Source organism: Pristis pectinata, chromosome 10 (genome assembly GCF_009764475.1).
Source record: "Pristis pectinata isolate sPriPec2 chromosome 10, sPriPec2.1.pri, whole genome shotgun sequence".
Lineage (NCBI taxonomy): Eukaryota > Metazoa > Chordata > Chondrichthyes > Rhinopristiformes > Pristidae > Pristis > Pristis pectinata.
In genome coordinates, this window is record NC_067414.1 from 4,800,604 (window position 1) to 4,814,849 (window position 14,246).

At 42.9% G+C, this 14,246-nt stretch overlaps 1 protein-coding gene across 1 annotated transcript in view; it reads left to right on the top strand.

The window, feature by feature from the left end:
* Positions 1–14,246, top strand: part of LOC127575302 (CUB and sushi domain-containing protein 1-like) — a 2,402,828-nt gene that overhangs the window by 2,274,804 nt on the left and 113,778 nt on the right. The window contains 1 exon segment of the mRNA XM_052025075.1: positions 12,861–13,034. Within this exon segment, the coding sequence (XP_051881035.1) occupies positions 12,861–13,034 (174 nt within the window).

A 14,246-nucleotide genomic window follows, 5' to 3' on the forward strand; every position in this document is an offset into this window, starting at 1 on the left:
TTTGCTGTTAAGACATGTTAACCTGGTTGAAAACCAGTGTACAGGCCGCCCCATGTTATGAACATTTGACTTATGAAAACCCCTATATACAAACGAGCTCCTGTAATATTATTAAATTCAAATGTCCAATGTACGTACCTACAGTATGTTTGTTCCTGTGAGCAGCAGAACTAGTTTCCTCTCTCCCTCTCCATTTTTAGTAATTGTTCTTTCTTGTCAGTCTTGTGTGCTTTTGATGCCATTCATGACAATACTCTGGGGGTGTGGTTACCATATCGAGTGATTTTTGTGTATTTTCCAACTCATGAAAAAACTCGATTTATGGGTGTCTGTGAAAAGGGAACTCATTTGTTATCCGGGGATTGCCTGTACAGGTTTTATCTATCTGCTATGAACAAGACAGAGCATCAACCAAAGTAAATAAAATGAGGACATCACAAATTTTAAATGAATACAAGCTGTTGAAATGTGACAATTAAATGGCTTAAGCATGTGTAACCTTCTGTGATTTTTGAAAGGAGCTCACGATTTTGATTTGTTAATCTGGACATAAATGAGTTTTAAATTCACAAGCTCAGTGTGATTACATCATTTACTTTAGCTAATTGTACTCTGAAGTGATGACATTTACCTGATGCTTGGCAGTTTTATTTAGCGGGGAAATGAAGAGTTGAAAGGCCAGTGGAAGTTAGTCCAGAGGCAGCAGCAAGTGTGTGATGCTTACAGACAAAACGCAGGTACACAAGCAACCTTGGTCAGACAACCAAGAGCAAATTGACAGGTACAGAGGACGTGCTGAGGGAAGGAGAAGAAAATTCCTTCGGAGATGAAGCTTCCTTGGGGAAAAAAACTTAATTAGCGCACACATTAAGTGCTTGTTTGTGTGTTTTACTGGTTTCCTATTTCTTATCAAAGGAGATACAAAGAGTGTAGACAATTAATTCACTGCGGGACTTGTTCAATTCCTTGTGCTCATTTTCAGGTAGGTACACATCGACAAAAATCTGTGTTGGTTTTACCAGAGGAAATGCATATCAAGTGGAATTCTTCTAAATATATACTGATCAGAAAGAAAAACAGATTTCAGGTTTAACATGGGCAAGTGTAAATTGTTAAATTGGTTTATTATTGTCACATGTACCCAGGTACAGTGAAAAACTTACATCCATACAGATCATTTCATTACAGCAGTACATTGAGGTAGTACGAAGGAAAACAATAACAGAATGCAGATTAAAGTGTGACAGTTACAGAGAAAGTGCAGGCAGACAATAAGGTGCAAGGTCACAATGAGGTAGATTGTGAGGTCAAGAGTCCATGTTATCGTACAAGGGAACCATTCAATAGTCTTATAACAGTAGGATAGAAGCTGTCCTTGAGCCTGGTGGTACGTGCTTTCAGGCTTTTGTATCTTCTGCCCGAAGGGAGAGGGAAGAAGAGAGAATGTCCGGGGTGGGAGGGGTCTTTGATTATGTTGGCTGCTTTACTGAGGCAGCAGGAAGTGTAGACAGAGTCCATGGAGGGGAGGCTGATTTCTGTGATGCGCTGGGCTGTGTCCACAACTCTCTGTAGTTTCTTGCGGCCACAGGCAGAGCAGTTGCCGTACCAAGCCATGATGCATCTGGTCAGGACGCTTTCCACGGTGAATCGATAAAAATTGGTGAGTGTCAAAGTGGATAAAAGTGTCAATCCAAAATATGATTCCTGTAAGAGGTTAAGAAGTTTCCAATCAGCTTCAGCAGAAGACAAAGTACATTAATGGAACAGTAATTCAGACGCAGGGTTGCATGTGTAAGGCTAACCACATTGCAGATTTAATGCGGTTTTCAATGGAAGGTGTGTTTCTAACCCTAAACTTGTAGTTATGTCAATACTCAAGCCAGTGACATGTGCAGGCACAATGACATATTCTGCAGCTTGATGGTTTAAACAACTTAATGACCAAAACTCCTTTGGACTTTCATCTAACAAACAGAACAAAGACATTTGTCTGATTACTTTGCCTTTAATAATTTTAGGTTGGAGTCTGCCTTGATATTTCAGGAATTTCTTGGCCTGTTGTACACCAGAACATTTCCTGAAATCCACATTTGTGCTGTTCGAACACCAGAAATCTTCCTGAGCAAAACTAATTAGCTCGACATCTGTGCAGCCAGTGTTTTCTTGTAGAGCTTAAATTATAGTCTCCTATTGCTATTCAAGATGAATTCTCTATTTCATTTCTCTATCTATGTAATAAGCTTCATAGGGAAATGAATCATTTGGATTAAATGGCATTTAGATTATGCTTTTTACACTTCAGATTAGATTAAGACGCAGAAAATGCAGTTATATAGAAAGGATGCACGTCATGCCTAACAGAAATGAATTACTACAGGAGTTTTCTCTGCTATACACTGCTGCATTTACATTTATTTTCAATCATCATTGACATGATTTATTACTCTTAAGTGACAAGCATCTTAGCCATAATTCAGCAAGCAAGAGTTATAGGATTTCTTCATTAATGTACTAACCTTACTGCATTAAAGTACTACATTTTCTGACCTTGGTACATTCACTGGAACAGGTTTCTCTTAAATATGTTTCTTAGCTGGAGGGGATATTGTCAAAGATGCAGTCTATGAACGAGTCCCTTAGTTCGATGAATCCGGGTCAGCTCTGACTGTTTATTCAAAATCGTGATGTTCCTTCGGCTTTTGTAGTGTTTTGGAATTCCCAGAATTGTGTGTGGCATTATAGAAATGCAAATTACATATTTTTTTCATTTCTGCCGTTTTTCGTCTGTCATCCAGTGGAGCACTGAGGCACTATGGCTGACTCAGCTGTAGAGCATATAAGTATTGGTATTGGTTTATTATTGTCACTTGTACCGAGGTACAGTGAAAAACTTATGTTGCATACCGATCGTACAGGTCAATTCATTACACAGTGCAGTTACATTGAGTTAGTACAGAGTGCATTGATGTAGTACAGGTAAAAATAATAACAGTACAGAGTAAAGTGTCACAGCTACAGAGAAAGTGCAGTGCAATAAGGTGCGAGGTCACAACAAGGTAGATCGTGAGGTCAGAGTCCATCTCATTATATAAGGGATCTGTTCAATAGCCTTATCACAGTGGGGTAGAAGCTGTCCTTAAATCTGGTGGTACGTGCCTTCAGGCTCCTGTATCTTCTGCCTGATGGGAGAGGGGGGAAGAGAGAATGACCTGGGTGGGTGGGGTCTTTGATTATGCTGGCTGCTTCACCAAGGCAGCAAGAGGTATAGACAGAGTCCATGGAGGGGAGGCTGGTCTCTGTGATGTGCTGGGCTGTGTCCATGACTCTCTGCAGTTTCTTGTGGTCCTGGGCAGAGCAGTTGCCGTACCAAGCCATGATGCATCCAGATAGGATGCTTTCTATGGTGCATCGTTAAAAGTTGATGAGTGTCAAAGGAGACATGCCAAATTCCTTTAGCCACCTGAGGAAGTAGAGGCGCTGGTGAGCTTTCGGATGGTCAGGGCCTTCCCCCTGTGTTGTTGATACGTTTGCGCCCACTGCCATTTTAAACACAATGATTTCTTCTACAGTAGATGAACAATGTGCTGGAGCAACTCAGCGGGTCAGGCAATATCTGTGGGAGGAAGGAAATTGTTGATGTTTCGGGTCGAAACCCGGCATCAGGACCTGAAAGTTCCTTTCCTCCCACAGAGGCTGCTCGACCCACTGAGTTCCTCCAGCAGATTGTTTGTTGCTCCAGATTCCAGCATCTGCAGTCTCGTGTGTCTTCTTCAGCAGAGATGCCTGCCACAGGCCTCATTAAACAGTTGGATCCTCTCTTGGGGAATGTTATCCAGACCCTGATATAATTTAGACTGGAAATTGTGGCTGCTCCACCAAGTCTCCCGTCCAACAGAACCCGTGGGCTTGATGTGAAGGCAACCCATCCTGTACAGATGGTCAGGGGACTGGAGGACCTTCTTTCTCTCTGTTTTTTTCTGGAACCAAATCGTTATTGACTCCAGTGAATTTTAACTGCTTGCTGCGAGTGCAGTTATTGTGACTTGCCTCTGGGTTGGGGAACACTCAGAGGAGGAGGCCAGGGATTTCCCATGCATCACTCAGAATGTTTCTTCTTTTCAACAAGACTTAAAGTATGTCATTGAAGCATTTTTTCTATCTTCCTGGAGATCTATTCAGGATAAGTTCAACCCAGATAAGTGTGATGTGTTACACTTCGGATGATCGAATTTGAAGGCAGAATACAAGGTTAATGGCAGGACTCTTAGCAGTGTGGAGGAATAGAGGGATCTTGGGGTCCACGTCCATAGATCCCTCAAGGTTGCCGCACAGGTCAATAGGGTTGTTAAGAAGGCGTATGGAGAGTTGGCCTTCATTAGTCGGGGTATTGAGTTCAAGAGCCGCAAGGTGATGTTGCAGCTCTATAGAACTCTGGTTAGACCACACTTGGAGTATTGTGTTCAGTTCTGGTCACCTCATTATAGGAAGGATGTGGAAGCTTTAGAGAGGGTGCAGAGGAGATTTACCAGGATGCTGCCTGGATTGGAGAGCATGTCTTACGAGGATAGGTTGAGTGAGCTAGGGCTTTTCTGTTTGGAGAGAAGGAGGATAAGAGGTGACTTGATAGAGGTGCACAAGGTGATCAGAGGCATAGATCGAGTGGACAGTCAGAGACTTTTTCCCAGGGCAACAGTAGCTAACACGAGGGGACATAATTTTAAGGTGATTGGAGGAAAATATAAGGGGGATGTCAAGAGTAAGTCTTTTACACAGTGAGTGGTGGGTGCATGGAACGCACTGCCAGCAGAGGTTGTGGGGACAGATGTACTGGGGACATTTAAGAGACTTAGATAGACACATGAATGATAGAGAAATGGAGGGCTATGTGGGAGGGAAGGGTTAAATAGATCTTAGAGCAGGATAAAATGTTGGCACAACATTGTGGGCCGAAGGGCCTGTACTGTGCTGTAGTGTTCTATGTTCTACTGCTTTGACGGAGCTCAGAGTCAGGTGCCTGATTTGGAAGTCTGATGGCAAGTATCATCATTATCTAAATGTCCAAGTTCCCAGGCAATGACAGTGGAGACATTCTCGGCACTCCAGATTCTAAGTTGGTTGTCTCTTGTGTCTCCATTCTACCAAAGTGAACCCCTTCCCACATCACCCTGCTCAGTAATGTTCTGCATGAGAGACTGGCACCTTTGAACCAAGATCATCTTAACTGGAAACTGATATTCAAAATGGAATTAAGTTGGTCCCTTTAGAAGTTTAATTTGGTTATGGCAATCTGAGTAATATGCCCGAATATACATGCCCCACCAAAGATGCCATTAAGCTGGAAAGAGTGCAGAGGAGATTTACGAGGATGTTGCTGGGACTCGAGGGACTGAGTTATGGAGAGAGGTTGAGCAGGTTGGGACTTCATTCATTGGAGCAAAGGAGAATGAGGGCTGATCTTATAGAGATGTGCAAAATCATGAGGGGCATAGATAGGGTGAATGCACACAGTCCTGTTCCCAGGGTTGGGGAATGAAGAACTAGAGGGCATAGGTTTAAGGTGAGAGGGAAGAGATTTAATAGGAACCTGAGGGGCAACTTTTTCCACACAGAGGGTAGTCAGTATATGGAATGAGCTGCCAGAGGAAGTGGTTGAGGCAGGTACATTAAGATTATTTATTTATTAATCACATGTACATCGAAACACACAGTGAAATGCAGCTTTTGCCTAGAGTGTTCTGGGGGCAGCCCGCAAGTGTCGCCACGCTTCCGGCGCCAACATAGCATGCCCACAACTTCCTAACCCGTACGTCTTTGGAATGTGGGAGGAAACCGGAGCACCCAGACGAAACCCACGCAGACACGGGGAGAACGTACAAACCCCTTACAGGCAGCAGCGGGAATTGAACCTGGGTCGCTGGCGCTGTAATAGTGTTACGCTAACCGCTACACTGCCGTGACGCCCCTGCACTAAATGGTACTTGGACAGGTCGATGGACAGGAGAGGGATATGGGCCAAAGATGGGTAAATGGGACCAGCTTAGGTGGGAATCTTGGTCGGCATGGACCAATTGGGCTGAAGGGCCTGTTTCTGTGCTGTATGACTCTATGATGCTATGTGGATACAATCACTTTCTGAAACAAAATTTAAAATGAAAGGAGAAAACTGAGCCAAAGTCTTGATTCTAAACTTAACTCCAGCTAATTACATACATTGAATCCAACAGTATAACAGATCACTTTTATTTGTGTTTTGTTTTGCCCTCACAGCTGTGCCTTGTCCTCCTATTGAGACTACTCATTCAAGGGACGTTCTCAGGCGACTTGTGCGTGGATCAGCGAATGAATATGGAACTAAAGTCATGCTGAGTTGCAAACCTGGTTACTACTTAAGGGGCCACAAGTTCATAGAGTGTCAAGCAAATGGCACATGGAGTGGATCCAATGAGAGGGCAACCTGTGAAAGTAAGAGCAAGATCCTTTTTGTTTAAATTATTGTGTGGTGTGGTGTTAAAATTGAGTAAGTCCATAACATGTGTCAGTAATCCTATCTAAACAACTTTAGACATGATTTTCTATGAATTGAGATCTCTGTCATACATGTTCATAGTTCAAATCACCAATGATATGGTTGTCAAAGTTTTAATCTTTTTCAATGCATGGTTTTTGCATTGAGGGAGGTACATTAACAACATTTGAAAGGCACTTGGACATTGAGTACAGGAGTTGGGATGTTATGTTGAAGTTGTAGAAGACTTTGGTGAGGCTAAATTTGGAGTATTGTGTGCAGTTCTGGTTGCCTACCTACGGGAAAGATATCAATAAGCTTGAAAGAGTGCAGAGAAAATTTACACGGATGTTGCCGGGACTTGAGCACCTGAGTCACAGGGAAAGGTTGAATAGGTTAGGACTTTATTCCCTGGAGCGCAGAAGAATGAGGGGAAATCTTATAGAGGTATAGAAAATTATGAGGGGTATAGATAGGGTGAATGCAAGCAGGCTTTTTCCCCTCGGGTTGGGTGAGACTAGAACTAGAGGTCATAGGTTTAGGGTGAAAGGTGAAATATTTAAGGGGAATCTGAGAGAAAACTTCTTCACTCAGAGGGTGGTGCGAGTGTGGAACAAGCTGCCAGCGGAAGTGGTGGATGCGGCTTCAATTGCAACATTTAAGAGAAGTTTGGATAGGTACATGGATGAAGGGGTTTGGAGGGATATGGTCCGGGTGCAGGTAGATGGGACTAGGCAGAAGATCAGGTCGGTATGGACTAGATGGGCCGAAGGGCCTGTTTCTGTGCAGTAGTACTCCATGACTCTATGGACAGGTACATGGATAGGAAAGATATGGGCCAAATGTGGGTAAGTGTGACTGGCTGAGATGGGAATCTTGGTTGGCATGGACCAGTTGGGCCAAAGGGTCCATCTCTGTAGATTCTATCACTTTGTATAGCAAAATTTAAATTGAAAACAGAAAACCTAGCTGAAATCTTGTTTCTAAACATAACTCCCGCTAAGTGCAAACGGCATACACAAGATGTAAGTGAACGTCTCATATCCACGTAATTTACACCTGCAGTAGGTTTGGAGAGGGTGAAGAGAAAATGTCTGAGAATAGTGAGAAACTTCAGTTGTGTGGAGAGAGCAGAGGAGGTCGCGTTATTCTCTTTAGTTTCGAAGTCAAGGAGTTTGATCGAAGTGTTCAAAGTTGTGAAGGGCACTGGTAAGGTGAATAAGGAGACATTGTTTCACAGGGAGCAAGGGTAAGGAGGTATGTTATTGTAAAACAAGGAGTTACTATGATCTAGAATCTATTACTATTATTAGCTGGAGAAAGCAGAGTATGGAGGAAAGAAACAGAATTTTGCTTCAGAAATTTAAATACATGTATTTTGCAAGTAACAGTTTGCGGGCCACTCCCTTGTCATTCAGTCCTTGTACATTTGAATGACTGGATAAAAGTCTCCTTTCTCTTTCAATGACGAAGGTCCTAGGTTGGGCAACTTCGAATGACGGTAGTTTTAATCATCTTGAAGAGCAATGGAGCAGTGCAGTGGGCCATTGGAACAACATTATGAACTTTAGACTTTAAACAAAAGGCGCATTGTTTTACATCATAATCAAGAAAATAAACAATTTGCTTCAAACAAAAGATGGCTTGATTACTCATTCTGAGATACGTAAATTCAGGATACAATCTTGCCAATTCCCTTTACATAGAACATAGAACACTACAGCAAAGTACAGGCCCTTCGGCCCACAATGTTGTGCCGACATTTTACCCTGCTCTAAGATCTATCTAACCCTTCCCTCCCACATAGCCCCCTTTTCTTCTGTCATTCATGTGTCTATCTAAGAGTTTCTTAAATATCCCTAATGTATCTGCTCCCACAACCTCTGCAGGCAGTGCGTTCCACACACCCACCACTCTCTGCGTAAAAAAACTTACCCCTGACATCCGCCTTATACCTTCCTCCAATCACCTTAAAATTATGCCCCCTCGTGTTAGCCTTTGTCACCCTGGGAAAAAGTCTCTGACTGTCCACTCGATCGATGCCTCTTATCATCTTGTTCACCTCTATCAAGTCCCCTCTCGTCCTCCTTCTCTCCAAAGAGAAAAGCCCCAGCTCACTCAACCTATCCTCATAAGACATGCTCTCCAATCCAGGCAGCATCCTGGTAAATCTCCTCTGCACCCTCTCTAAAGCTTCCACATCCTTCCTGTAATGAGGCGGCCAGAACTGATCGCCTCATTAAAGCTGTTGAAACAGATTGAAGGAGGACTTTTTGGAGCAGCTGCCTGCTTTCACTCACAACTCTCTGACCTGCTCGGTCCAGATGAACCTGGAGCAGATGATCCAGCAGTAACTTGGTCCCAGACCTGGGCCCCAACTTCATCTGCATGGGCTAGCAAAGTGCAGAGACTGCTGATTGTAAATGCCACATAGATGTTCTGACAGGCATGGCCAGTAAGTAGTTCAGATGTTGATGCACGTCTCTACCATTCACAGATATCCAAATGCATTTAAAACCATTAAAAATTAGATATGCCATTAAAAGAGTTAAAGATTCCCAAAACATAACAAAACTGCAATGTGTAGAAAGCACCATGAACTACTTAAAGTCATTAAGTGCATACTAATTAACTCAAATAATTCAAGGAAGTGTAAATTACCTCAAACTCACCTCATTCCCTCACAGCCAATCTTTTCACTGGACTCACCAAACATGTGGCAGTGTAATTAGAGTCATACAGAGACAGATTCTTACAACGCAGAAATGGACTCCACAGCCCAACAAGTCCACATGACCTTCAAGCACCCATGTCTGCTAATCCTACACTAATCCCATTTTTTTTGGTAAATTGGTTTAATATTTTCACACATACCAAGGTACAGTGACAAATTTATCCTGCATACCATCTATACAGATCAATTCATTACAACAGTGCATTGAGGTAGTACAAGGTAAAACGATAACAGAATGCAGAATAAAGTGTTACAGTTACAGAGAAAGTGCGGTGCAGGTAGACAATAAGGTGCAAGGTCATAATGAGGTGGATTGTGAGGTTAAGAGTCCATCTTATCGTAGTAGGGGACCGTTCAGTTGTTTTATAACAGCGGGATAGAAGCTGTCCTTGAGCCTGGTGGTATGTGTTTTCAGACTTTTGTATCCTCTTCCCGATGGGAGGGGGGAGAAGCGAGAATGTACGGGGTGGCTGGGGTCTTTGATTGTGTTGGCTGGTTTACCGAGGCAGCAAGAAGTGTAGACAGAGTCCATGGAGGGGAGGCTGGTTTCTGTGATGTGCTGAGCTGTGTCCACAGCCCTTTACAGTTTCTTGCAGTTATGGGCAGAGCAGTTGCCGTACCAAGCCGTGATGCTTTTTATGGTGCATCGATAAAAATTGGTTAGGCCGCATCTGGAGTATTGCATTGAATTCTAGTTGCCCCGTTATAGGAAGGATGTGGAGGCTTTGGAGAGGGTGCAGAAGAGGTTCACCAGGATGCTGCCCTGATTAGAGGGTATGTGCTATAAGGAGAGGTTGGACAAACTTGCATTTAAGGTGAGGGGGGTATGTTCAAAGTAGATGTGTGGGGCAAGTTTTTTTTACACAGAGAGTGGTGGGTGCCTGGAATGTGCTGCCAGGGGTGGTGGTGGAAGCAGATACGAGAGAGGAGCTTAAGATGCTCTTGGACAGGCACGTGGATGTGCCGAGAATGGAGGGATATGGACATTGTGTAGGCAGAAGGGATTAATTTAGTCCGGTGTTTAATTAGTTCGGCACAACATTGTGGGCCGGAGGGCCTGTTCCTGTGCTGTACTGTTTTGATTTCTCTATTATATGGGATCCTGATGCAAAAGGTAATAACTCCTGGGACCCAGGGCAATCTGGCCAATTGGATCTGAAACTGGCTAAATGATAGGAAACGGGGTAATGGTGGAGGATCGTTTTTATGTTTGGAAGACTGTGACAGTGATGCTTTGTATGTGAACGTCGGAGAAATGATGAGTAATTTCATAGCTTACACAAGATTGGAGGAGGTGTTGATGGCGAGAAGGCTAACCTTCAGCTGCAGAGCAGGAGTGATCAGTTGGTAAGATGGAATTTGATACTGAGGAATGTGAGGTAGTGCGTTTCAGGAGGACTGATGAGGCTCGGATGTACACAATGAATGGTAACGCCCTCGGAAGTATTGAGGAACAGGGGGACTTTGGTGTTCAAGTCCAAGGATCCCTGAATGTGATAGCAGAGGTAGATAAAGTGGTGAAGAAGGCATTCTAGATACTTGCCTTTAAAAGCTTGGGTGGAGTATATAAGAACAGGGAGGTTATGACATGACTTTGTAAAACATTGATTAGGTCACACCTGAGATATTGTGTGCAGTTCTGGTCACCACACTATCGGAAGGATGTGATTGCATTGGAGAGGGTGCAGGGGAGATTGACCAGGATGTTGCCTGGCATGGAGCTATGCGGAGATAGGTTGAGTTTGTTTCCCTTGAAGTGGAGGTGGTTGAGGACGACCTCACTGAGATGTACAAAATTGTGAGAAGCATAGATGGGGTAGTTGGTGTGAAACCTATCGTTGTAGCAGAGGTGTTGACACATGGAGGGCATAGGTTAACAGTAAGGAATAAAAGATTTAGAGAGGATTTGTGGGAGAACATTGTTACCCAGAGGGTGGTTGAGATCTGGAACACACTGCCAAAAGCGGTGGTGGAGAAGTCTCTTACATTTCAGAAGTACCTGACTGAACACTAGAAACGTACGTGTAAGTGGTATGATCTTGACTCAAAAAGTAACTGCAAGTTATTAATGTGTTTAAAAACAGAACAGGTTTGAAGCAGGTCAGACAATGTATCTGGACAGAGAAACAGAGTTAAAGATTCAGGTCAAAGACTCTTCAGTAGAACCAGGACAGAGAGAAGCTCTCCATGCATTAGGATAATCATCGTGCTTTATCACAATGCTTCTAATTAATTTCAGGTAGTTCAAGATAATTTAGTAGTTGTTAAATTTTGTTAGTTATTTTGTTTTAATTAGCTGAATTGATTTAAAGGCATTAAGCATTGATTTAAAGAGATTTCAATGTCTCTAATAAAGATATTGAAAATAATTCAAAGACCCATTGAAAACTGACTTATCAAAAGGCCTTCAGAACTCCCTGGAGTGGGCCCTCAGGAGACAGTCAGCAATCAGATCCCACTCCACTTTGTGGACAGCCAGACCTCCAGCTTGATTGAACCCACAGAGCCACAAAAAGCAAGCGTGGCTGCACAAGCGGGAGTGGGTGGCATGCCCACCTCAGTACACTGCTGCTCATTATTGTCTCGGAAATTGCCTGGCAACTGAATCACTAAAAATAGAAAAATAAAACATGCATATTTAGTACCCAACGCTGGAAAATATCCAGAGCGAACCTGTCTTCTGCCCTGCACCTGGCTCTCCAAGTCATTTGCTTTTGCTGCTCCTCTTTCATACAGAGTAAGGCCGTGGAGTTCACAGTGGAGACAAGGACTATCTCGGAATCGCCTGGCAACTGAGTCATTGGAAAAGTGCACCTTCTATGGAAGTTGCAAGGAGAACGGAAACAGCACTAGAGATGCCTCTAAAAATCGCTTCGCATTTAGATTACTATCTTTGTTTTCTTTTCAATGAGCAAGATTAAAGAATTTACTGCAGCTGCAGAATGTCTTGCATTGCTAGTAGTTACTTGCTTGTTCAGCATTTGTTAAATAAATTGACTTAAGGAAATCTCTGATGATATTTCAGTGCTCTACCAGATATCAGGTGGAAGACTGAAGTCCTATTGAAGCAAAGGACATTTCTACTGACTGAAAGACTTCACTTTGAGCTTGTTCTGTTTGCTATTCTGGGCATGTCATTGATATGTTGCCTGGATGTTATGGCTCGTGAAAATGCTGCTAAGGGCATTCAGAGTTAAAACTCATCAGGAGAATTCTCTACACGGGATAATGTTGACATTCCAGTCAAGGAGAGGAGCAAGAGGCTTTAAATGTCTCACAAATCATATGATTAGCTATGTGAAGAAAATATGTTAGACTTCATGACTGAAAAATTATTTCTTTGACTGGTCCCTTTCACTAAATCCCAAACACATCCAAGTTAAAATCCATTCACTTGAACTCAATAACAGGAAATTATCTGGAAGACATCTTTTGTAAGCATCATTATCAAAATTAGGCCCTGAGAGATAAAAACAGATCAATGAGCTTTCCTTGGAAGTATTTTTAGTATCAGCCCTAATACCAGAAGTGGCTCCATGTGACTGTGAGATAAGATCTAGAAAAAACTGAAACATGTTTATTGAGTCTGAATCTTCATTTCATGGATTTATTTTTAATTAGTTATCTCATGTGGTGATCTGCCCTCCCCACCGAATGGCAATAAGATTGGAACACTGCAGACTTACGGAGCCACTGCAATCTTCACATGTAACGCTGGGTACACACTGGCTGGTTCTCACGTTCGAGAGTGTCAAGCAAATGGACTGTGGAGTGGACTAGAGACCAGATGCCTGGGTACGTAGCATAAAGTATTCCAATCTCCAATTAAATCATATCAGGTCCATCGTACACCGATAGTTTCTACACCACATGAAAAATGCAACAGCACTTTGGATGTTGATCAAATTTGACGTAACTTAAAGTAAAATATATATAAAAAATAAAGCAGCACAGCGAATTAAAGTACTAGCCTCCTTGGTTTAAAAGCAGGATTGAAGTGAAGTGTAGACCGGTGTACATACTTCCATACCAAGTATGTACACTGTTCTGAATGCAAGCATCCAAAGCAAAATGTATTTGTGCAGCTGAATGCATTTCTTATTGGACACAGATTCTTCTGATAAAACTGGCCAAACGTTACTGGGGAATATTGTTAAATTTACATGACTCATAAAGCCAGCAGAATGCCATTGGAGCATTAAGAATTGCCCTTGTCAAAATAGGATGTGGGGTGAGGCAGTGGATGTTATGTTATCATGGCAAAGCACAGGTAATTTAAATAACGCCGAAGCCTTGTTACGCATGGTCTAACTTCATTACACAATTGCATGACTGAAATAGGGAATAAAATTCATTCCTTGGTACGTATTATAGCTAGTTTATAGTCTGTGCTCAGTAACTGAGATTGAGGTTACGGATCGCCCACACTGAAAACTCAGGTGAGCAGGTGCCTGAGTTTGTCAGATCACATACCTGACTGCCCAGTATAACTATAAGTAGGGGCAACTTCACAAGAAATTAGAAAGTTTGGCAGCATAGAACATAGGACAGCGTAGCATAGTACAGGCCCTTCAGCCCACAATGTTGTGCCAGCCTATATAAACCTTATCCACATTCAATCTATCCCCTTCTAGTTCACAGCCCATAACCCCTCATTTTTCTTACATCCATGTGCCTATCTAAGAGTCTCTTAAATGTCCCCATTGTATCAGCCTCTACCACCACCCCCAACAGTGCGTTCCAGGCACCCACCACTCTCTGTGTAAAAAAACTACCTCTGACATCTCCCCTGAACTTTCCTCCAGGCACCTGAAGAGACCTCTAGTATTGGCCATTGCCACCCTGGGGAAAAGATGCTGGCTGTCCACTCTCTCCATGCCTCTCATAATCTTATACACCTCGATGAAGTCTCCTCTCATCCTGCATCACTCCAAAGAGAAAAGCCCTAACTTGATCAACCTCTCCTCATAAGACATGTTCTCCAATCCAGGCAGCATCCATGTAAGT